Source organism: Chelonoidis abingdonii, chromosome 6 (genome assembly GCF_003597395.2).
Source record: "Chelonoidis abingdonii isolate Lonesome George chromosome 6, CheloAbing_2.0, whole genome shotgun sequence".
NCBI classification, from domain to species: Eukaryota; Metazoa; Chordata; order Testudines; family Testudinidae; genus Chelonoidis; species Chelonoidis abingdonii.
This window is the reverse complement of record NC_133774.1, coordinates 73,521,058-73,546,263: the sequence shown is the minus strand read 5'-3', so window position 1 is coordinate 73,546,263 and position 25,206 is coordinate 73,521,058. Positions and strand designations below refer to the sequence as shown.

Here is a 25,206-nt window from a genome sequence, read left to right as displayed (position 1 = left end):
AAGATGTACAGTTGTATAATTGCTGATCAATTTACAGTCCAAAAATGTTAATGCTCAGCTGTGAACTAGAATGCAAGATTATTCCTTATGAAAATGGTAGTTGAATTCTCCTAATGTATTATATGGCTTTCAAATTGTGGCAAGCACTGTATTAGTCTGGGGATATTATACCCATCATCCCAATTTGAGTGATTAGATACAGCTTTTTAGCTCTCTGCCGTCTATGCTTGGTACCTAAATGTAATATCAGAATCAGACAATTTACTACTAAGGCAGATTATGGATTCATGCTAGTATACCTCCATAGTAAAGCTGCACCAAAATTTTCCCATTAAAAGGGATCTTTTTACATTAGAGAGATGAAAAGTGGGGTTCCGCAGGGGTCTGTTTTGGGACCAGCTCTGTTCAATACAGGGCCAGCTCCAGGCCCCAGTGCGCTAAGTGTGTGCTTGGGGCGGCATGCCACGGGGGGCACTCTGCCGGTTGCCAGGAGGGCGGCAGGCGGCTCCGGAGGACCTCCCGCAGGCGTGCCTGCGGAGGGTCCGCTAGTCCTGTGGCTCCGGTGGAGCATCCGCAGACACGCCTGCGGGAGGTCCACCAGAGCTGCAGGACCAGCGGACCCTCCACAGACACGCCTGTGGGAGATCCACCAGAGCCGCAGGACCGGCGAGTGGCAGAGCGCCCCCCGGGGCGTGCCGCCGTGCTTTGGGCAGCGAAATGGCTAGAGCCAGCCCTGGTTCAATATCTTCATCAATGACTTAGATATTGGCACAGAAAGTATGCTTATTAAGTTTGCAGATGATACCAAACTGGGAGGGATTACAACTGCTTTGGAGGACAGGGTCATAATTCAAAATGATCTGGACAAATTGGAGAAATGGTCTGAGGTAAACCAGATGACATTTAACAAAGACAAATGCAAAGTGCTCCACTTAGGAAGGAAAAATCAGTTTCACACATACAAAATGGGAAGAGACTCTCTAGGAAGGAGTATGGCAGAAAGGGATCTAGGGGTTATAGTGGATCACAAGCTACATATGAGTCAACAGTGTGATGCTGTTGCAAAAAAGGAAAAGCAAACGTGATTCTGGGATGCATTAACAGGTGTGTTGTGAGCAAGACACGAGAAGTCTTTCTTCCACTCTACTCTGCGCTGGTTAGGCCTCAACTGGAGTAGTGTGTCCAGTTCTGGGCACTGCATTTCAAGAAAGGTGTGGAGAAATTGGAGAAGGTCCAGAGAACAGCATGGGAACATGCCTATGAAGGAAGACTAAAAGAATTGGGTTTGTTTAGTTTGGAAAAGAGAAGACAGAGGGGACATGATAGCAGTTTTCAGGTATCTAAAATGGTGTCATAACGAGGAGGGAGAAAACTTGTTCACCTAAGCCTCTAAGAATAGAACAAGCAGCAATGGGCTTAAGCTGCAGCAGTGGAGGTTTAGGTTGGTCAAACACTGGAATAAATTGCCTAGGGAGGTTGTGGAATCTTCATCTCTGGAGCTATTTAAGAGTAGGTTAGATAAATGTCTATCAGGGATGGTCTAGTCAGTATTTGGTCCTGCCATGAGGGCAGGGGACTGGACTTGATGACCTCTCGAGTTCCCTTCCAGTTCTAGAATCTATGAATCTCTGAAAAAGTTCCTATCAGGTCATGCTACTAATTAATTTGATAATCTAATTGCTAAATAATTAAGCACATGGTATTTATGATTTTTGTACATTATTCTAAAACCATTAGGAGAAAGCAAGGTGAATTTAATTCAGTAGTAATGTTTACATGTAAATAAGGAAGATGCATATTCTTGCACACATATGTAGCAACATGCCCTGTATGCTGCATGCCAAAAGCTTTCCAATTTGCTCTAATTCATCACTCTATGATGAATTCCTCTGATAACAAATTTTGTTGTTTCAAATGATAGTACTAAGGGTATTATTATAGAGTGTAGGCTCTTAGGGGCACGAACTCCTTTACATTTGTATAGCACTTTATACATTGGGACCAGGATCCTTGATTAGAATCCACAGGTACCCTTGTAATACAAATAGGCTGTTCCTTTTACCTCTGAAGAACTTCAGCAAGATTACGTCAGATATTCTATATTTAACACTTACAATAAGATGATACTTTACCTTTCCAGATGATGGAGGAGAAGGACTGGCACATGGGCTGGGATAACTACTACTGTCTGTGGATTTCACAGATGACTGATCTGACCTGTCATCTGAACTTCGTTTAGAATGCAAGATACCTCTTTCTTTGTATTTCTGTGGTGGGTGAAATGCTGGAGATGTAGATTTCATTAGGACTCTGAGGGAGGATAGGTGAAGATATAAAACTATTCAACGTAACAAATGGTTGGTACAAACAGCAATCACAGCAAAAAAAATTTTTAAAGCTTCAGCTAAATCTCCAAGAATCTGCAGAATGACTACAGGCATTACATTACTTACACAGGCTAAACAATTTTCAGTTAACTTTAAATACCAGTTATTTGTATTTGGAGGATGGGGGTTCTGCTCTTTCTTTCCAGAGACAAATTTGGTGGAGGGGTACACTGGCAGTAAGCTGTCCCCTCAAAGGACAGACATATTTGGAAACATATGGTAGTCTGTCACTCACACCCACACTTAGGACAGCAAGATCTTTCAGTTGATTTTCCTTCCTAACGATGTATGAGCCAGATCGCTCCCTACCCTGCCTCTCAATCAATCTGGTTCTAAATTTAAGTGTAACGCTATTTTACGATTAAGAAATGATTTTGGTGGATTTTTTTTTTTTTTTGTAAAGTTAGAACATTTTACTTTTGAAGAGACTTGACATTATGGACACATACAAGCATGGTGGGTGACCACTGTAAGAAGCAATTTTTAATGCCATCACAATATACCATATGCACAGCTCTGCTAGGTGCCTAACGAAAACTGTTACATTTCTCTTAGTATTAGACTTGCATTTAATAGACACTAAACCTCAGACCAGCTATTTTTAAAAAGGCCTTTGAAAAGAAAAGTGCTTGTTTTTGCACAACAGACCTATGCCTAGCATCATGATCCATACACCATGCAAGGCTTAAACAACTGTATGACAAATTTGAAATTTACCCTGGTATAATTAAAAACATCTGTTTCTATCCATGTCTTTGTAGAATCCTTTACAGGACTGGAACCTATAGCAAAGCCATAAACCTACCAACACAACAATAAGAATTTATTTCACATCTAGTTCAAAGTACCTTGGAAACACAAATAAAATTAAGTAACATTTTCTTCCAAGTATAAAAATGATTACGCCAGTAAATTTGATAACTTGCTCCTGTCTCAACAGGGCACGGCATTTCATAGTGCCATTTATGAGTAGATGTGGAGGAAAGAGATAAATGAAAACAAAGTGGAGACTGAAGAATTAAAATGGAACAGCAAAAGTGTGAGGAGAGAAAGGTGAATAGGCACAGGTGGAATAAGAAAGCGAGACCCACAAAAATGACCAATTTTCATTTTGTGAGTAGTTGCTTGTGAAAAATGAAATTTTCTGTTGAATACACACATATGAACCAGACTTATAGACTCAGACTTTATTGCTTTCCACAGTTTGCCCCATTGAAAACTGTACTATTTCACACTGCTCCACAATCACAGTCATGATTTTGCCACAAGCAGAAATTCAAGTAACTCTCTTCCACCTACAAAAACTACCACTCATTGTCTCTGGAAGGTTTCTACCAACTTACTTTTCAGCATTAGAAGAGTCATCAGAGAATTCTGTTTCTGCTGAGCTTTTCCTACTGCTATTTGATCTCCAAGAAGATGCTAAGGGAAGTTCTTCAGAAGACATAGGTCTTGGTCTTTGCCCAATTCCTGACGGTTGCTGTAAGCCTGCAGACTGCTCTTCAGTACTTAAAACAGCTATGATTGCTCTTATAGTTGCTTCATCAACTTGAGACCAAGGTTTAGAAGGAGCTCGCATGCGGCGCAGAAATAAACTGTGCCATTTCTGTCTGAGTTGCAGCAGCAGACTGGCAGCCTGTAATGAATTTCACCTCAGTTAAAAAAGGACTGATTGCAGATAGAGGTCCCTCCACTCCCTCAATATACTAAGCAGGTAATATGTAACATTCTAGAGAGAAAAATGTCCAAAATGTGGCATACATCATTTCTGAGTAAAACTGAAAATCAGCTTGAAAACTACTATCCTGTCACATTGTCTGGTTTTTTGCATATTCCTCTCCACTCTTTTTCTGAAATAATTTTAAAACCACTTTTACTTTGCTTCTCCATCTAATTTTTCCCCTGACTTTTTGCTTGTGAAATTCCATTTCCTGACTTTTCTTTTTCTTTTAAAAATGTTTATTGTTTTTATATAAAATATAAATACAACAAAACAGAATGTTTCCTGAGTTTTCCTTATTCATATTTCTTGGCAGTCTAATTTTTTATTTAGAACCTAGTTTTCATTTGTTCACCTGTTTTTCTTTTACCTTATGCCTTTTCTCTGTTAATTCTCTTTCCAAATATATGCACTCTTCTGTCACAGCTGGATTAAAAAAAAAAAGTCTTAACTGAATGCCTTCCCTTAAAATAGATTTAAGCTAAAATGGATGGTTTAAGAAAGAGTTCAGTGTGGACATCATGTGAACTAGTCAAACCCTTCCAAGCTCACTTTAAAAAAGCATTCTGCAGATCTCTACATTTGTCTGTATTGGGTCTGACGGTCTTTTGCCTAGTAGTCCACACACCTCATCCTATTTTAGGCTGAATACAATTTTAAGATGGTGCATTAACCTAAAATGCCTGTCTCGTTAGTGTATTTTCACCCGCTACTTAAACAATCTCTTCCCTTTTGCTTCCCCCCAAACCCTGTATCTCATCATTTCCTATTTTTCCTTCCACCCATCTCCCTTTCCTTCTCCTGCCAACTCCAGATTGCACCCCAACATCTCCTTCTTACAGAACTAGTGCCCAGTCAGATTCTTTTCCAACCCAGATTCACTCAAGATTGGCCACTTCCCAATTACTATCATTATCAGTACCACTCACTCCCCACCTCCCTCCAGATTTGCAGTCTCTAGATTCACCCATGACAGTTCTCATATTTGGCTCTCTCCATTTGCCCTCCTCAACTTTAGAAGTGATCACTTTGCCCCCAGCTTGCTCTAGCCTCTGCCACGCCTTTCCTCAGGCTACCTAACTGGGTTCTGCTGTGCAGCACCACCTAAGGAAGCGGAAGCAGCATAGAATTGATGAGTGTCTGGTGCTCAACAGGATTCACTTAATCGCTGCGTGCAGTTAAAACAGGAAAATATGAAAGGGAGCTTCCCCTATGGAAATGTAGGAGCTGACAGAAGAAAACAGTTAAGACCTGCACATCTCGATGTTTGATGACCCCCACACACAGACACTGCATAAGGACAGACATTTATTTACTGAACAAGCTTAAGGGAATTCCCCAAATGGAAGACTCATGGACTTGTTCCTTATTTGGTCCCCAAGCATACTCTGATGTGTACATCTAACAGTGGCGTTATTTTTGCAATGGTTTCTGGTATAAAGGACATGGTGAACAGTTTTAGAAAAGTGACGCAAACTGGAAGCAAATATAACCCCTCCACCTCAAAATCCCAGATTTAAAAAAAATAAATAAAAAAAATACTTTCCAGTGTTTCTGTACTCCATTTATAATATATTCTCCCTTACCATCTTACTTTTCAGTGATCTGCATAGTTATAAGCTAGTGTACAACATCAGGTTCTGATCCTATATTTGATAATGCACAGCCCTGTACCTATTAGATTCCAAGAGATTTAGACTTCAATGGGACTCATGTATACAGGTATCTGCATTAATGGATCTCAGTGCAGCATAAGGACATTAATTTGTTGCAATAGGAGCACTGGATAACATTACATTTATTACTTCAGTTCTTGATTAATTCAGGAGAAGGAAGGTTGTGAAAAAACCCTTCGGTCTTGTATAAATATCTCTGATAATTTGAAAAGACATTAAGAAAAGTTGTGAGCAAGTAAGCATATTTATGTCAATATATATGTTGTACCCAGGTCTTTAAAAAAACAAAAACACCTGTTGTTTATTTAAACCAAGAGTTTCTCTTTAGGTCTCCTAAGGGTGGGGTGCATGTTTGTGCATGTTTTAAAGAAAGATGCACAATTATTTTCAACTTCTTAATGAAATTCTGGAAGACCCACCTGTTTTAAAAATCACCAGTAAAGGGAAGAGATTCAGAAAGCAAACAATATTTGCTCTTGAAAAGGGGTAGAATTATTCAGTTAATACATTACCTACCTCAGGATCCAGTTTGAAATGTAGCCATTCATCTAGCTTCAACACAGCCAGATTAGCAGTTGTTCTGTCTTCTATCTCGCTATCACTACTATCATTAAGAACACCATCCACTAAATTGACATAATTCAAAAAATAAAAGCTAAGTCAGCACTTTTATTAAACTGTGTACTTGTATTTTAAACATCAAAATTAAAATTTCTTCCCCCACTAGTTTTGAACTTTTCTGTTTAACATTTTCTCTTTTTTCTCCTATACTTCTAATTAAGGTAAAAGTTAAAATCTAACTTTTCTGTTTAATTTATGACGATAGAACTTTCACAAGAGAGTTTGTTAATTTGGAGTATCTACTTCTACTCCAGTATCAGCAGAAAATACTGCTTTTATTCCTCAGGTCCAATGAGGGTCTAATCCCTATGCACTGGACAAAAGGCATTCATTTTTTCTTCTATTTTCTGTTATTCCATTATTTACTTTTTATATAGTATAGTACAGTGGTCCCCAACCTTTTCATCTGGCACGTGCCAGATGAAGGACCACTGCGGCGGTGAAGCACCCGCCAAAATGCCGAATTTCAGGGGCATTTCGGGGGGGACGCCTCTCAATGTCATTTGTCGACAGCAAGCGGCATCATTGAGAGGCATGCCCCCTGAAACGCCGCTGAAATTCAGCAGCATTTTGGCAGGTGCTCTCCTGGGGGCCAGGATGTGGGCACATTAAGATGCTCCCGCGGGAGTCATGGCGCCCGCGGGCACCGCACTGGGGACCACTGGTATAGTTCATAAAAATTCCAGGATGTTTGTTATACCATTTCTGTATAAGCAGCACTGAGGTTCCAATATGTCAGAGTACTGTATATTATTTGAAATTTTTTAATTCCAAGTACACTGTACCTCTAAAGGAGGAGGGCTCCTGTAAAGCATTACTTGGCAGCCGAGCTGGACCACAGAAGAGGGACACAGTGACAGGCGTCACAGCTGAACAGCATCTGATGTTGGCGATCCTGTGTGCTCTAGTCATTTCATCATATATAAGCCAGTCTGTGGGAAGTGCTTGAATTGCTGCAGCTTGACCATTTGCTGGAGGAATCTGTTAGCAAAAACAAACAAGGCTCTTGTACCATTTATTTGTTAGATAATCAAAACATTCAGGAATGACTTAAAATAAAAGGTTAGGGTTGCAGGGTTGTCACAGTCATAAACGTGTCACTGATACTGTGATTTTTCAATTAGTCCATGACAATCTGGCACACAGGGTGACAGTACCACTCATCATGAAGGAAGAGTGGCCAGGCCAAACCTGAGCAGCACTGTGATGCCATACACCAGGTTGTAATGGCCACATCAGGGAGCCAGGCCAAACACTGTAGGATAGGTGTTGCTCCTGCAGGTCTGCCCATTCCCCAGGGGCAGAACCCATTTCCCCCCTGCCCATAGCTCATTCACACACTCTTTAATGGTACTGCCATGATTTTACACACCATTTCCTCCCAAACCTGTGACTTTTACTAAATTTACTGTGACTGCTCTGAGATTTTTTTTTTATAAAAATGCCATAACTAATCTGCAGCCCAATAAACTGTATTACAATTCACAATTGATAAAGTACAGTAAAAACTAAAATCTATTATGCTTTATAGCCAAGTTTCTTTAATTAAACAAAAAATCCAAAGAAAATCTAGGTTAATGCTTCAGGGCAGAAATCCTAGTTGTTATTGTCAATCCAAACCCAGTCAACACTACATGCCAATAAATCTTCAAAACAACTCCATGATATTTTTGTTTGGTAATTGTGTCTCATTCCTCAAGGTAAGAGGATTCTGATTCTGGTCCAGGTGAAGATGACTAAATATATACTGCTTTTAAAACATAAGTTGACTTCTACCCATCCAGACGATTTACAAAAACATTTTCTTTATCTTCCCTATAGTGGTTAATTTCATGCATCCACACACTCTTTTAAAAGGAATGACAACTAAGAGGAGACATTTGTATAACGTTTCACAAACAACGAAATCTGTTCTTGTGTGTGGGCTATTTGTTTAGAAATGTTACCTTTTTATATTGAGGCTGGCTAAGAACAGAGGCAGGATGAAATCGCACTCTCTTCTCCTTCGGGCCAGTCAATACAAGGTTCTCTCTATCCACATGCACTAGATTTGGATACATCCCAGCCACTAAAGCACCTTTCACTACAGCCCAATTTTCAGAATTGGTGTTAACATCTCGAATATCACCTCCACCTCTGGCTCTAACAAAACCTAAACGGAGGAAAAAAGATTACTGGATGTTTTAAAAATCATAAAAACAACAAGGAGTCCAGTGGCACCTTAAAGACTAATAGATTTATTTGGGCATAAGCTTTTGTGGGTAAAAAATCCCTCACTTCTTCAGATGCCCAACTAAATCTGTTAGTCTTTAAGGTGCCACCGGACTCCTGGTTGTTTTTGTGGATACAGACTAAAATGGCTACCCCCGATACTTAAAAATCATACCATTTTAAATTTCCATTTGAGTGAAAACAATGTATTTACGCTTTATTTTATGAACTCCCACACTGCTTCTCATAACTTTCATACCAGCTAACATAATACATACTATTTCCATATTTATTGCAACAATTTGGTTGAGACCCTTCAAGTTAGTGGGCTTTGATATACTAAAATAAAGTGGCTCTTTATTGCATACAAAATATTGAGAATAAAGACCTTGTACATGTAAGTTATTTAATGGAATAAAAATCCTAATGAAACAGAGTAGATCCTGGACCATTTTAGTCAAAATAATTTAGAACAGCCTTTAGGTCGCTCCCAGTTACACCACAGAAGCCATTTCAGCCCACCAGTTGGGCCCAAGAGAGGAAAGCCATCTTACAGCCATCTTCCCCTTTTTAGGACCCGCACCATTCAAAGCTCAACCGGACTTAAGAATCTGACTAACTCACTGTGTGTTAGCCTGTTTCAGGTTAAACAGTTTGTGTGGCGATTATCAAACTTGGCTTTCTGAGTGTCTCTATTAATACGTACTACACAAATAAGAAGTTAGGATGGCCTTGAATTTCATTCTTGTTAAAATTTGAATAATTCATTTCATAATAAATCTAGATTAAAAAAAAATCCAGAAGACATTTTTGAACAAATTAGTTACCTGATGCTCTGAGCTGACCAAGCAACTGTGTTCTCATTCCTATAATGATTTCCATAGTAGCTTGAGAGAGAAAATTCTTCTCACAGAAGGCTCTCTCCCAGCCATCACTTCGTGCCTTCTGCCATGCCTGTAGGAAAATATTTTTTCAAATGCCTACAAATGTGTTTAAAATCAAAAACTTCCATGTGATTTTTTATTGTATGTTATGAGTATAGTGCAATGCACTTCAATTGAAAAGAGAAACAAAAGCCTAAAGGCATTAAGCCTTCTGCACTTTTTTTCTGTTATCATCAAGCAAAATTCTCTTTATATTTCCTCAAGTCAATATAATACATCTTGAAATTATCACGTTCTGGTAATATATTAAGTGTAATTTAAAATTAGAAATATATCATCAATGCAAACATTTAGAGTTGAATTAGGTCAGCAAACTCATGCTTAATAGATTAAAAACATCCTCATATAAAATTACTAGTGGGACAATGCAGGAAGAGTCTACTAGGAAATGCTGAAATCCTTTACAAAGGACTTACAGTCCACCTATAACTTTAAAGTATACCATTACTTTTATACGTAATCTAACTATTGTCATCAGTACTTCTTGTGTAGATGAAATAATAATACCTGGAATGCCCTGAGAAGCGCCATATGGTCACTAAATGTTCCTGCAGTAAAACGTTTTCTACACAGCATGGCTGCACATTTTTGTGAGGCCTGTGTAGGTAGGACAAAAGGGTCTCGATATGCAAGAGTGCAAGCAATGGTAAGAATAGGATCCAGGCACTTCAAAACAACAGCACACAACACCATTTTACCAAGGTGTGGCTCTACAGGTAAGTCAGCCAGATGATAACCAAGTTCCGTGAGATCTTCCCAGGTATCCATGGCATCTATTGTCTGATTTTAAAATAAAGAGAGGGAAAGAGAACCAAGCAAGTTTAGCATAAAAGCAGGAAGAACACACTATCCAAGTGACAAGATTAGTAAAATACCACATACTAGCAACATAATCAGACCCAAGTTTGTAATGACTTCTTTATTCCTCCTCCCCCTTCCTTCAGCCAGGAAGATCAAGAAGGATACCATCTCTAGGAGTAAGCAGTGGCAACACAGACCAAAATAAAAAGTGCCTGAGAACAAAAAAGATGTTACAGCTGACTATTTGCTTATGTCCCTGCTTTCCTGTATAGTATAGGTAAAAGCTTTGGATAAATGATGGTTAAGTTTGGAGAAGAGTAAATAAATCTCTTCCCCAACCAAGGGTATAGTGTCAGCTCAGTCAGCACAAAGTGAAAGCCTGAAAACACTTAACAAGAAGACTTCCATTAAGCCACTACCCAAATGCCGGCTTTATCTGGGAACGGTGTGCGTCTTGAACTCAGGTCTCCCACCTAGATTAACGTCTATGCCACCAAGAAAGGAAGCAACAAACAAAATATTAACAGATAAATCTATTTCATTTACGCACCTTAAGCATCTGAACAGCATTTCTCACAATTAAGGCTGGTGGAGGATCTGGGGCTTTCATCAAAAAGTCAGCAATTGGACAGTTAATTGGTGCTAGCAGTTTTGTGTGCAAACAAAGTTCCTATAAATTAAAAATGGAAAACTACTTAAGAAAACCTCCAAAAATTCTTATACTGAATATGGACTTTACATGCAACCTTAAATATATGTTATAGGATACATCATTCAAATCTTAACGAGAAAAAATTTGTAATGAACAAAGCAAATGGTAAAATGCTATATCTTTTCCTCCCACAACACACATCATTAGGCATGGAGAGAATGCAAACTGTGCAAGACAGCAACTCTGCATTAAAGATATTAATGTAGTATTCTATATAATACATAAGCACCTACATTGTGCAAGGAAAACAGGTAAAATGACACACTCAGTTTTGGCCTCTTTACAAGTTTGTTGACAATGGGGCTAGACCAAAAAATAAGAGATTTTCACAGCCACTAAAGAAATCTTTAGACTAAAAGATTGTAGTACTGCATATGTCTGCATGTATGCATCAAAGACTGAACACTATGTAAACACTAATATAGAGAGGCAATGGATGAAGTGAACAATAAAAAATAAGTTTTATTCTTCCTTTTTAAATTAAAGAAAAAAATTAGCTTAAGTATCACACTTTTACAGATCATTTATCCATTACATTATTCATGACACAAGTACTAAAATACTTATAAAAAGTGACTCGATATATAGCTACTTTTAAAGCTCATTTGCAGTTTGTCTTTTCTTTTAAGCAAAACTAGCACACTACAAATACAGTGTCACTCTGAAATCTAGCTGGTTTCAAAAAAGTGAGTTGAGTATCACATACTACATATGCCCTGAGTTTCCCCCCCAAAATTTGTGAGTAACAGTAACATTTTCCTTTATAGCACTATAAAATATACAAAATAAACTGGAAAACCCTGAGAAATACATTGTTCTCATCTCTTATTTATGGGAATCTTCAATGTTATTTATGATTACTGGAGGTAAACATTTCAGAAAGTAACAAAGAGTCCTGTGGCACCATATAGACTAACAGATGTACTGGAGCATAAGCTTTCATGGGTGAATATCCACTTCGTCAGACATCTTATGCTCCAATACATCTGTTAGTCTATAAGGCACCACAGGACTCTTTGTTGCTTTTTAAAGATCCAGACTAACTTGGCTATCCCTCTGATACTTGACACATTTCAGAAAGTGTGCTTTTAAAATTGACAATATCCTTTAACAAATTACTAAATCAGTTCTTTTAAATAAAAACTAGTCCAGCTTCAGAAGTAGAGCTGCTGTGCTTCTGTACAATATATCAATTTAGTAAAATGAAAATGATAGTAAAATGATAAAATGGAACCTCAACTTCAAATTTTAAGTATAGGGCTGAGACCTTGCAATCTATTTTCTGTATTGTCTCTCTGAAATTTGTATAGCCATATTAAATTAAAGGCCCCGGGGGGGAATTTTTTTTTTTTTTTTTTTTAACACTGACTGACTGAACTCTAGAACTATCCACCTAGAGCTCATCTTATTTTATTCTACACTTGTGCTTCTCCAGAGGCACTCCAACTGCCCTTCTTGTTTTCTCCTCCCGTCCTCCACTTCATACTTAGAAGTATGAATGACTCGCCTTCAACAGTTTCCCAATTCAGATACCAAGCACCCATCCATGGTTTTATGTTACTCCTCAGCCCCTATCTCTGCTCCCATAATGCCTCTACACTTTATTGGAACCTGACCAATTATCCCATATCATATTTTTACACCCTTATAATATACCCGAGGTTATAAGTATTCAAGACAGGGACTTTTTTTTTCAGCATATGTTTTGTAAAGCAATGTGTAGACTTATGGTAAAAACAGAAAAAATAATAGTTTTCAAGTGAAGATCAACCTGTAGCGGCATTCTTAGAAGTTCTGGAGTCTGAAATTCCAACATATTCTGAAACCGGAGCCTGCTGAAGAGTCGGAAACAGATTCCAGGCCGACAGCGTCCAGCCCTTAGAAACAAAATATTACTTAAAAGACAGCTGAGAATCAAATACAAAGTGTATTAAAAAAAAATGCTCATAATGAAAAACACGAAAGGAGATCTACAGTCAAGCACAAATACGTAAAAATAAATACACTACTTTTTTTCCCTAAACACGCAGATTTAGATTTTCCAGGAAAATGATTTAATCTTCCCAAAACAAAAATATTTAATCACCAAACTGGATAATTACGACTCCGTTGCAGGATCAAAATAGAGCAGGTGGAAACTCTTCAGGAAGAAACACCTGATTTAAATACAATTAGATTTGTCAATTATACTAAGATCAACTCTAAGGACTCTGGCAGCAGCGTGCGGTTGCTAGATAGTGGTAAGGGTCTGTGATATATAGAAGGTCAGATTAGATGATCTGGTGATCCCTTCTTGCCTTAAACTCTGTATGATTCTACGAGTGAAGAGAGGCTTTAAAGTAGAGAGTGAAATTACATTTACACCTTCTAAGGACCCTTTACACTCCCAGAGTAGCATGAAGTGATGCTTGTAGTATAAGTGAAAATAAGGCCCAAATGTTATCAAAAACCAGCAAACAGCAAGGCCTGGTCTACAACAAAAATTTAGATCAACCTAGCTACTTCACTCAGAGATGTGAAAAATTCACACCACTGAGAAAAAATAGTTAGGCCAACCTAAGACCTGGTATAGACAGTGCAAGGTCAACAGAAGAATTCTTCCATCTGTAGTGTGGACAAACCCTCAGAATTGTGAATAAAAGAGCAGATAAGTGAATTTCTATATCAAACTTGTATATTGTAACGATTTTCCCAATTCAAAAGTCTGGTTAGGTGAAATCTTTTAAAGTTATTCAAGCCTGCTTTGAGTCTCAATGTTTTCCCTATAGTAATAACTCCAATATTATAATAGAGACAAAGTTTTTAAATTATTTTAATTGCATTTGGATGAAAGGAATTCATTGATAGTTCACATCATAACACTTCCTTTTATAAAGGCAATGGTCTGCCTCCTTGCCACGTTTAACGTATACAAAGTTCAAGGTTTGTGAAATAAGATTCAACGTGAAATGTACATTACCTGCCTTTTCTCTGGATGGCACTGGCTTTTGAAATCCACACCATTTTTAGCATGGTAACACAGTTCAGCGCATCAAAGGACTTCTACAATATTAAGGTAGAATTCATATCACAAGAGCAAGAGATAGATGTACTAGGGTACATTAAACAAAGCAACATAAATAAATTACCTAAATTATCAAGCTAAATTCAACTACAAATAATTACAGTACTTGGACCTGGGCATGTTTAAAGTTTGTTAACTATAACCAAGTGTTTATTTACAACCTACTTCTCTTCCTTTACAAATATATAGGCCTTTTTAAAATTAAAGTCAAATCCAAAATCTGTTCAATGTAATTTTTCTGGCTATCAGGTTCTTTTTATTTATAATGCCTAGTATAGCACAGAAAGTGAGTTTTATTTCCCCTCACTTTATTATAGGGCTAAGCATAAACATCTTATTATTGTACTTGATTAAATTTTATTTCTTCTTTGCCACATTTGTAAATTATTACCATATTTTCCTAAATTTGGTATTTGAGTGCAAAATACCATCATACTAAACATTTATAACATTATTTTAGTTGTCAAAAGATTTGCATTCAAGAATCCTCAATAAGTTCAGTTACATGTGCCAGTAATAATTCTACTAATAAAGTTTTCCTACCAGTACTGTTAACATCTTTACTTAAAATATGTACCACTTCACACTTTTCTGCACTATTTCTTTCAGCAATATTAACCCAAAGTTTACACAACCATACCTCTTTCATCTTGCCAGAGTCAATAACAAAGACAACATCATTGACTGTGATGCTGGTTTCTGCAATATTAGTAGAAAGAATCTGCAACAATAAAATAAAGTTATTTTATAGTTAGTAACTGTAGAACTGAAGACAGCATAAATCAAAGTGAACAGCTGAAAAAAGTAATTTGATACTTGCTATTTTGCGAATGCCCAGAGGTGGAGTTTTTAGCACCTTCTTCTGATCTGATGTTTGCATATTTGAATGCAGCATAAAAACTTGATATCTAATGGCAAAATAGAAGTGAAATTTAAATATATATTTTTGATGCTAAGAAGCATTAAAATCAGCAACAGAAACTAAAGAATTTACCTGTGAGCATTATCAGCAAACCTCTTGTCATCAAACAGAATGCGATCCCTTAAGCTAACTATCTCATCATATCCAGGAAGAAAAATTAAAACTGCTCCTTTAAAAAAAAAAAAGTAGCATGCAGATGTTACATAGGAAACTCATTTTAAAATCACAGAAAAACATGCTCCAGTAGTATGTATTTGTGAATAGACAAAGGATTTACATGCAGTACTTCAGTGCATGTTGTTATTACTATTCCACAAAGATAAGTGTGATCACTGATACATCTGAAACAAGCTGTATCCACAGTACAGTGGAGTCGCATCACAGACGCATTTAACTTGCGTGATTTTAACTATACGCGCTTGGCAAAACAAGACAAAAGAGAAAAACAACAATTTAAATACTGTACCTGTCGTGTGGGCAATTCCGCCCGCCATTTCACTCAATGAGTGTTTGACTATATGCGATTTTCACCTTACGCGCTGACTACAGAACCTAACCCCTGCGTACGATGCAACTCCCTTGTAACTTACTAAATAAACATTTTTAATACATGCTTACCAGCATCACAACTATGACAGATGTTGTAAAGTAGGTTCATTATCAGATCCAGATCCACTTTTTCATCATCAAAACTGTGATGATAAGCTTTCAACAGTTCTCTGTCTTCTGCACTAAGATCACCACCATTTGCCTGCACTAGAGAACTTTCATCCAGATTTCCAAACTCTAATGAAGCACTGAAATATATATACACACATACACACACCGAGAGTTACTAAGTGATTGGGTAACAAAATGGCAAATGAAATTTAACGTGGATAAATTTAAAGTAATGCACATTGGGAAAAATAACCCCAACTTCACATACAATATGATGGGGGATAATTTAGCTACAACTAATCAGGAAAAATATCTTGGGAATCATTGCGTGGATGTCTTCAGAGGACTATCCACAGTGTGCAGCAGCAGTCAAAAAAGCAAACAGGATGTTAGGAATCATAAAAAGGGGGACAGAGAATAAGATGGAAAATATCTTATTGCCCTTATATAAATCCATAGTACACCCACATCTTGAATACTGCTTACAGATGTGGTCTCCTCATCTCAAAAAAGATATACTGCCATCAGAAAAGGTTCAGAGAAGGGCAACTAAAATGATTAGAGGTTTGGAACATGTCCCATATGAGGAGAAATTAAAGAGGCTAGGACTTTTCAGCTTGGAAAAGAGGAGACTAAGGCGGGGAGGGGATATGATAGAGGTATATAAAATCATGAATGATGTGGAGAAAGTGAATAAGGAAAAGTAGTTTACTTCTCATCATATAAGAATTAGGGGCCATCAAATGAAATAATGGGGAGGAGGTTTAAAACAAATAAAAGGAAGTTCTTCACACAGCGCACAGTCAACTTGTGGAACTCCTTGCCTGAGGAGGTTGTGAAGGCTAGGACTATAACAGGGTTTAAAAGAGAACTGGATAAATTCATGGAGGTTAAGTCCATTAATGGCTATTAGCCAGGATGGGTAAGGAATGGTGTCCCTAGCCTCTGTTTGTCAGAGGGTGGTGATGGACGGCAGGAGAGAGATCACTTGATCATTACCTGTTAGGTTCACTCCCTCTGGGACACCTGGCATTGGCCACTGTCAGTAGACAGGATACTGGGCTGGATGGACCTTTAGTCTGACCCAGTACGGCCGTTCTTATGTTCTTATGTTACATAAAATAAGCTTATGCCTCAAGAAACAAGAGTGGAAGTGTGCATCAAACAACTAGCTTCCCTGTAGCCATGAATTCAAAATAAGATCAGAACTACCAAGATATCCAGTTCTTATTTCACACTGAAATATTTGAGATGGTGTAGGTAATAACAGAATATTCACAACAGCAAATTACTGTTCACTGACTTCAGTGATTTAAGTGCCAGTGCCATTCAGTACTTAACATGCTTAATGAGCTGAAATGCTTTGTTTAATCAGGGCTCTAAATGGTTATACTTTCACTTGTTTTTAAATGCCAGTCACCCAATTTACCTTTTAAAAGGAAAATAGTAGCTGGAAAATGCATTTTTCCCTCCCACCAGCATTTAGCTCTATCCAGTTAAAGAAACACACAGCGGCAGTTTTTTGAGTAGGTGGTAAATCAGTTTAACAGTTACGTTTTAGCAGTAGTAAAATGATATAAAACCAATAAGGCTTTTATCATAACCAGAGAGCTTCTATGATCCAAACTATTATTTTTGAATGTTCCAGTGTATATATTATATATGCATATATTGTCAATACATAATATCATGCTAAGACAGTACAGTGAAAACCACATTTTGAATAAAATATTCCAAAAACAGAAATGTAGTTTACATTATGTTGCATGTTAGTTTCAAAATGGCAAAATCCCATTTCAACTAGAGGACTTTTACTCTGGAAGAGCTGAACTGATTTAACTTGGACTCTAAAGCCTCGTCTGCACATAAAAATTCCAGTATTTTAACTATACTTGTACTGTTAAAGCAAAACTACGTTAGTGTGAACATACTTGTATCAGTATAAAGGTGCCTTATCCTGGGATAGCTATGCCCATAGAGAAGGGGAATAAGCTATAATGGCTCTTTTATAGATATGTGTGCCCACCCTAGGATTATATCAATTAAACAATTTTGACAGAAAAAAAAACAAACACCCTTATAAAAAAAAACTGAGGACAAAGCCTTAGAAATTTCCTCCTACTCTTAAGTTTGATATATTTTTCTTTGATACCAAGGCTAAAGCACATTCAAACAAAAATATTTATAGAAAACATTTATGCATGAAAAAAACAACGTACATAGTCAAATTGTCTGTGTAATAGACTATCTTGTGCAATTTAGGAATACTTTACTTTTGTTCAACTTGACTATGCCAGCAGTGATATTGCCAATGTGAAAGTGAAATGCACTGAATAGATATCTGTAAGTGCCTCTTCTCCCTTCATTTTGCTGAAGCTGATTTGTTTTATAGCTCATCTAAGGATATGTCTTCACTACCGGCTGGATTGGCAGGCAGTGATTGATCCAGTGGGGATCGATTTATCATGTCTAGTCTAGCTCCTAGCCAGTATGTTCCTCAGCCCCCGCTGCTTCCAACAGCTCCCATTCGCCTGGAGCCAGGATTGGCCGAACCTGTGGACGCGGCAGGTAAACCAACTGGCCCAGCCTGCCAGGGGCTTTCCCTGCACAAGTAGCGGAACAAGTTTGAGAACCACTGCTATAATGTATTTGATATATATTTTTAAACCACCTAGTCTTATTATAGGAGGTTTACTTTTTAAAAAGCAAGAATATCTTCTGGATTTATTATACCTAATTTCGTAAATTGGCTTTTTTGCGCTAGATTTTAGAACCTAGAGAACGAAACATTGTTGTACCCATTAAAGTTATGTATGAATATTCATTTACATGTTTAATTCATTTACATGTTAAATAACTGTTTCAGCAAAGCAGGAATACCTCACCTGTAAGATTCCAGAAGATCTACAATCTCAGTCTGTCCAAAATGTTTAGCCCAATCCAAAGCCATCCTGCAACAGTTACAAAGTGTTCTTTACTGTCTCATTCAGAACTACAAATACCTTATATCAGTCAACTACAGATTCTATGTACCCTTTTTTTAAACACTTGTGCACTTCTTGTGCTCATCGCTGTAGTATCCACTAGATGTTTTCAAACTTGAAAGCACATGATATCTAAATAATACAGTATACAGAAATCCCCCCAAGGTAAGTTTGCCAGCTCTGTGCAAGAGCAAGTACAAGCAAGTTATAGTGAAAAATAATTTTTCACTTCTTCTGCTGAAAAACATAAGCCTATGTACAATACTGAGTCACACTTTGTATTTTTCCTTCACTACTGCCTATACTCCACATGCAAGTGTTCTGAAATGGCACACTTAGTATTCTCTGAAGACTAAGAGATTCATATGCTCAAAGATTTGGTTTTTAAAATTAAAATTCCTGTTCAGTATCTCCTTATAAAGTCAATTTTACCCTTCTCTCCCTAAATCAAACCTGTTTTGCATGTTTCTGGTATCAGTATCTGCCTGATATAAATCCAATGGTAGACCAATTCCTACTTCATTTTGTATTACAATGATCTACCATGATCCTAAGTTATCTTTTCTAATAACTAGAACAACAAATTAATGGTTACAGATCTGTGAAAGTCAAGGGATAATATATTTATAGACAGTACCACAAGTCACTCCTGAAGAGAAAGGAGGTCTGAATAATACCATGTACTTTCTTTTCAGTCTTGCATATATAGCTCCCAATTTATACAAATGGTAAAGCATTTTGACCCTGGTCTACTGCCTATTGGAGTAAATGGAAAAACTCTTGTTTACTTCAATGGATTCTGGATTAGGCCCATTGGAAGGGGAACCATATGCCAGTACACTTAAAAACAATTCCAAAGCAAAGATTTTACAAGTAAATATTTTGAAAACCTTTTGAAATTGAGAAAGGACATTAGGCAGAAAGAGTAAAGAAAACGGTAGAATTTAAACAAAATTAGTTTGTCAAGACTATAAGGTAACATTATCAAAATATGCAATTATTCCTGGTTGTAAACTGAAAACTTGCCTATTTAGAAAACAAATCAGATTTTGAAAGAATTCAATTGGTTTTTACCAGCCATTGGATGATTTGCTGTGGATATTTGCTCCCATTCCAATCAGCTGTTCTACCTGACTTAAGAAACCTCTTCCTGAAGCAATCATTAGTGCAGTTGCACTGGTTTCACTGTGTCTGTAATCAACTAAGGAGGAAAAATTGAAACATTAGTGTTTTGGGCAAAAAGGAAATTATTCAAACAGTGTTACTGATTCCTCCAAACATTATATTTAGCAGCACTGCTAAATTCCACCCACCTACAGAAAGATTAGTTTCTGGATGAAGGACCAAAAGATTCATTTTTTCCCATTGTCAGTCCTCATGAACTTAACATTGTATTACCCAAAATGATTCTATAAAAATATGTACCCTTCAAGAATACTGTGGTAATAATCAATAATCAAGGACACAATCCATTAATCATACAAATCTTATGTCAATTCTCAAAGAGGTATTTTAATGTAAAATTAAACAAAAATTGAGAAATTAAAAGTGATGTAGAATTCATAGCACTTTTAACTCATTGCATTATTTTTTTTATTTTGTAAAGTCTCTGTAGGAAGCTGCACAGCCCAGTAAGAAAAACAAGTTTCCTTAGAGAAATAAGAGAAACCTACCACTGACATTTTCAGTTAAGATAAGGTGAAACACCTGAGCAAAGGCATCAACATCTTTATGCAACCATATATCGGAGAGACAAGAATCCATTTCTTTTATTAACCATGGTTCAAGGCAATTCACATCTTTTTCAGTCTGAAAAAAGATAACAGACTTGAAAAACAAAAAGTATTTGAATCTTCTCTAAAGCAGTTGCTAATCTAATGTTTTACATTCTTCACACACCCACTCTTATCCACCCTCCGACTCACCCACCCCTCACTATTTTAATAATGCAATACTATGCCAATCCTCTACATTATGACAGGAAAACAAGTTTCCAGCTTTTATAATGACTGGAATTGTGGCATACAAAAGTCACGTCCTCAAACTAAATTACTATTAAAAGAACAAGAATGGTACGGCACTTTATCTAAATAAAGACAAAATAAGTTTTTAAAATAGGATAAGATCTAATGCTTCATAAGGATTTAACAAACAGTTAAGTCATTTTCACTTATCTGTAAAAGAGTGGAAGAAAATATTCTAAATAGCAACTGAAAAAAACTTCTCATTTAAAAGCACTTGTGTCCCTCTAAAAAACCTCCATATCAACAATTTCACTATAAACCCATTTTCTACATTTATTAAACAAAAAACTGTAAACATCACTGTCTCTAAATATGCAGAACTATAAAATTTATAATCTTATATGTACACTTGTATTTGTAGCCTACGCTTGATTCAGCCCTTTCCTACATCAATTTTGTGACAAACACTTCCAAGGAGCTGAAAGTTTCTCAGATGAATACCCATATAATACTGGAGATCAGGACTCATTTTCACATTGTCACTCAAGACTGAGAAACACACAACAGTTAAGAATAGACTACAAACAATGCCATCTAAATTAAACTAATTTGGAACTGCAAAGAAGATTGTAAAGAAAGAAGTGACTTCAGGCAACTACTGCAAGTGAACGTGTCATTTATTCCCTTCCTAATACTGCTTACAAGGGAACAGTCTCTTATTTTTAAATGTATACAAGTGTAAGACTTCTATAACATGGTTTAACTAATAAAATGCTATGGTTAAAGGACATACCATTATAAGCAGTCCCATCTTTCTACATAACAAACACTATATATTAAGCAAAATGATAATTGGGTGGCAGGTACAAAGTTTTAATGAAAAATACCTTTAATCTGTACTTGAATAAATTTGTCAGGATGGCCTTAACTCTGAACTTTTTATTGCATTTTTCCATCAAATATATTCTGTCAGACATTTAGATAAATAGCCAATGTTATTTAAGAGTGTGATACATTAAAGATTAACTGTAAATGGTCCCTACAGATCCATTTACTGTCTCAATGACTTCCCTATTAACTTAGCTTAGTTTACAACAAAAAAGATGATTTTTCCAGTACTGCCAGTTCAGCTTGAACTCTGAAAGGGATGGCTCACTACACAAGTATACGCAATATAACTGTTTTGTCACTGAAGCAAGCAAATACGACTTAGAAGACACAAATGAGAGGCAGGTGTGTTGAGTAAATAAGATTTTTACGGTCACTTTTGTGACCATAATAATATTTTAACATTAATTCATTGTTCTTAGCAATGTGACGTCTTCTGAGAGATATTCATTCACTCCTGCCACCAAGGGATTAAAAAAAAGTCTTCCATTTTAAATATTACTGTTAACATTTCAAGCAGAGCACACTGCTTTTTCCACAGGTGTATAGGATCTATCCATAATTCGTTTGTTAAAATTAAATTGCCTTATGTAACTGTTATAGCTACATATTATATGGGGGAGAAAGGACAGACTACTAATATAGATATAGCATATTTGAAAATTGAATTCTGACAAAAAGAAAACCATACCAGTTGACTGAACACTGTGTCACCACCATCATCCAACAAGTCATATTCTTCAGACACACTCGGGACAGATCTCTGTCTTTGAGATTCTGGTTTGCTAGTGTTGTCTTGAGCAGAATACCATTCAGTAAGAGTGGTTTGCTGTTTCTCTTCTAAAATATTTATAATTTTAATAAAGCATTAATAAGCAAACATTTTATTATCCACATTTTAATACCCACTTTTATTTATTAAAGATAATTAACTTTAAAATTGTACTGGAGACATTACCATGCATAAATACTTTCCAAAAAGCATATACAGTAAGAGTTAGTCTATGCAACCCTTTGGTCAGAATGCTGGCTCAAATCCAGGGGCAGTGTCTAGTAACTAGCAAAGATCTTCCAAAGTTTCATTACTGCAAACCTTTGCTTTAAGAGCAAGGAATAAAGCCACAATATACAGAAGACTCAATCCTGAAATGATCAGGACAAAGTACTATTGACTGTAATAGAAGAGGAGTTCCAAGTAAGGAATTATTACAGGAATGGACACAAAATTTCTTACTTCTCTGAAAGCAGAAAACTTTTGAAATGATCAAGCAAGAGGAATTAAATAGCTCCTAGACAAACAACATAATGGAGACCATAGCTGGTCATTATACATATTTCTCAGAAATATAAAAGCTTTACTAGGTCAACAGTGATTTATCATTTTTATATCAAAGTGAGCAACATGAATGATGTACACTATATAATTATGCCTCGTGTTAAGTTATAAAATATTTTGTTAATAGGTCATACATTGTATAAATTGGGGTTGGGTTTTTTTTGTTGTCATTGTTTTTTAAATAGGGACATGTATGTCTGTTTAGCCTCATCATAGTCTTCTTTAAACTGATTAATATATGAGTTTTTCTAGATTCTACTTTTCTAAAATACCCACCAAGTGGAAAAACAAACAAAACCCCTATATATCAATAGTCACTGTTTCTGTGCACTGCAGACATTGTGTTGTGCCTATATAGTAGGTGAGGCTATACAGTATCTGTTGATATTATGATGCCTGCACACAGCTAAAAGTAAACAAGTGAATTATGCGGGATTCTGCTTCACTAGAAACAGTAAAAAAAAAAAAAAAAAAAAAAAAAAAAATCTTTACCAAGTGGAGAACAAAAAAATGTAAAAAANAATACCCACCAAGTGGAAAAACAAACAAAACCCCTATATATCAATAGTCACTGTTTCTGTGCACTGCAGACATTGTGTTGTGCCTATATAGTAGGTGAGGCTATACAGTATCTGTTGAAATTATTTTCATTTCTGAATGGGACATGGTCACACAGCCTATGCATAAAATACTGGTTCTGTTTAAAAAAAAAAAAAAAAAAAAAAAAAAATTAAAACAATCTTTACCAAGTGGAGAACAAAAAAATGTAAAAAAGAAAACAGCAGGAAATTAAGTGTTATTTCGAGTTTTTACAAAATGTACCACAAAAGAGTAAAACATTTAGGGCCAAAAAATGCTTGCGTTGATCCACTGAAGTTTACTATTCAATATTTTGAACAAAAATCTATTTCTGAACAAAAATGTTGGCCATGTTTTATTACTAGAAAACAGTTGCTACCAATGTCTCTTTTCCCCACCTCGAAATAAGTATACTAACCTTGCTGTTTTTCTTTTTTGTATTTTACCATCTCTTTATTTGTATATCCTGTACTTCGTAAGGTATCTTCCAGAAACATCTCCTTAACTTCATATGGTCTTCCTTGAACTGAAAATAGAAATAATTAATATTTAGTATTTTTAGATTTTCCTTGCCTCCGTTAGTTATCCTTACATGATGGAACCAATACATCTGCCTTGGTATGGAGAAGAAAAAGATTTCAACAAATTTCTCAGGGCTATTTTAAAGATTCAACAATAATAATTATTTCAATAAAAAGTTATAACTTTGGTAGGGGTTCATTTTATTAATAACAGTGGAGTCAAGGCAGATGAGCATTTTATAAGAAGGTTGAAAATACCAGCTGGAATTACATGTTCAAAGTTATTAGCGCTTCTAATTTTCTCTGCATCAAGCTGAACTCATTCTCTTGTCTTTATACCCCATTTTATTCCTTATCTCTAAAGTACAAAAATATATATATATAAAAAATACTCTGTAAAAATAATGCACTAATCTGGAATGGTTACAGAAATGTTTCAAAATCCAGCAAGCTCAGGAGTGTGTGTCAGCACACAACTTCAACTTTGATTTGCTTAATCATAGAAGATTAGGGTTGGAAGGGACCTCAGAAGGTCATCTAGTCCAACCCCCTGCTCAAAGCAGGATCAGTCCATAGACAGATCTTTACCCCAGTTCCCTAAATGGCCCCCTCAAGGATTGAACTCACAACCCTGGGTTTAGCAGGCCAATGCTCAAACCACTGAGCTATCCCTCCCACCAAAGTGTCATAGGTTTAAAAAACACTTATTCACATATTTTGTTATGCTTTAATGCGATAGATAAATTCTAGTTAGGAAAAAACTGATCTTAAAATAAGTCAGATTTAGTACTTGCGCATATGCTATCACTTGACTTACTGTGTATCACTGGGCAACTTCCAAAATATCTGATAAAGAGATTTACATCCAGGGCAGCACTAGAAAGAATCAGTTTCAAAGTTGTCTGTTTTTGCAATATGTCTCTTAACTTTGTTAGCAAGAAGTCACTGAATCGATCCCTCTCATGCACTTCATCCTGTAACAAGAAGAAAAAGGGCAAACATTCCAGATCCAGGATCAAAATATTTGAGAAAATTGTACCCTCTGCTAACCTGTATAGATGGCCAATAAATTACACAAGTATTTGTCAAAGGAAATACATCTCTATATCATGAAGTAAAAAACTGTAGAGGAGGGATTTTGCACAACTATCACAGAGCAGAATTTGCCTGGTGAACCTTATTATTAAAGATGATGCATGATCCACAAAACACTGCT

The 25,206-nt window shown here is 36.4% G+C and overlaps 1 protein-coding gene across 4 annotated transcripts in view; it reads right to left on the bottom strand.

Moving 5' to 3' along the window:
• Positions 1–25,206, bottom strand: part of YTHDC2 (YTH N6-methyladenosine RNA binding protein C2) — a 45,255-nt gene that overhangs the window by 8,953 nt on the left and 11,096 nt on the right. For all 4 annotated transcript variants that reach the window (XM_032783734.2, XM_032783735.2, XM_032783738.2 and 1 more), the window contains exons 7-26: positions 24,808–24,964; positions 23,888–23,995; positions 22,246–22,394; positions 20,376–20,511; positions 19,777–19,903; positions 18,604–18,669; positions 15,677–15,855; positions 15,131–15,227; positions 14,957–15,044; positions 14,777–14,857; positions 14,032–14,114; positions 12,844–12,949; positions 10,911–11,030; positions 10,067–10,339; positions 9,443–9,569; positions 8,351–8,556; positions 7,190–7,385; positions 6,300–6,409; positions 3,731–4,023; positions 2,133–2,310 (exon numbers count right to left, since the gene is read on the bottom strand). In XM_032783734.2, the coding sequence (XP_032639625.1) occupies positions 2,133–2,310; positions 3,731–4,023; positions 6,300–6,409; positions 7,190–7,385; positions 8,351–8,556; positions 9,443–9,569; positions 10,067–10,339; positions 10,911–11,030; positions 12,844–12,949; positions 14,032–14,114; positions 14,777–14,857; positions 14,957–15,044; positions 15,131–15,227; positions 15,677–15,855; positions 18,604–18,669; positions 19,777–19,903; positions 20,376–20,511; positions 22,246–22,394; positions 23,888–23,995; positions 24,808–24,964 (2,880 nt within the window). The remainder of the gene's footprint in view (positions 1–2,132; positions 2,311–3,730; positions 4,024–6,299; positions 6,410–7,189; positions 7,386–8,350; positions 8,557–9,442; positions 9,570–10,066; positions 10,340–10,910; positions 11,031–12,843; positions 12,950–14,031; positions 14,115–14,776; positions 14,858–14,956; positions 15,045–15,130; positions 15,228–15,676; positions 15,856–18,603; positions 18,670–19,776; positions 19,904–20,375; positions 20,512–22,245; positions 22,395–23,887; positions 23,996–24,807; positions 24,965–25,206) is intronic.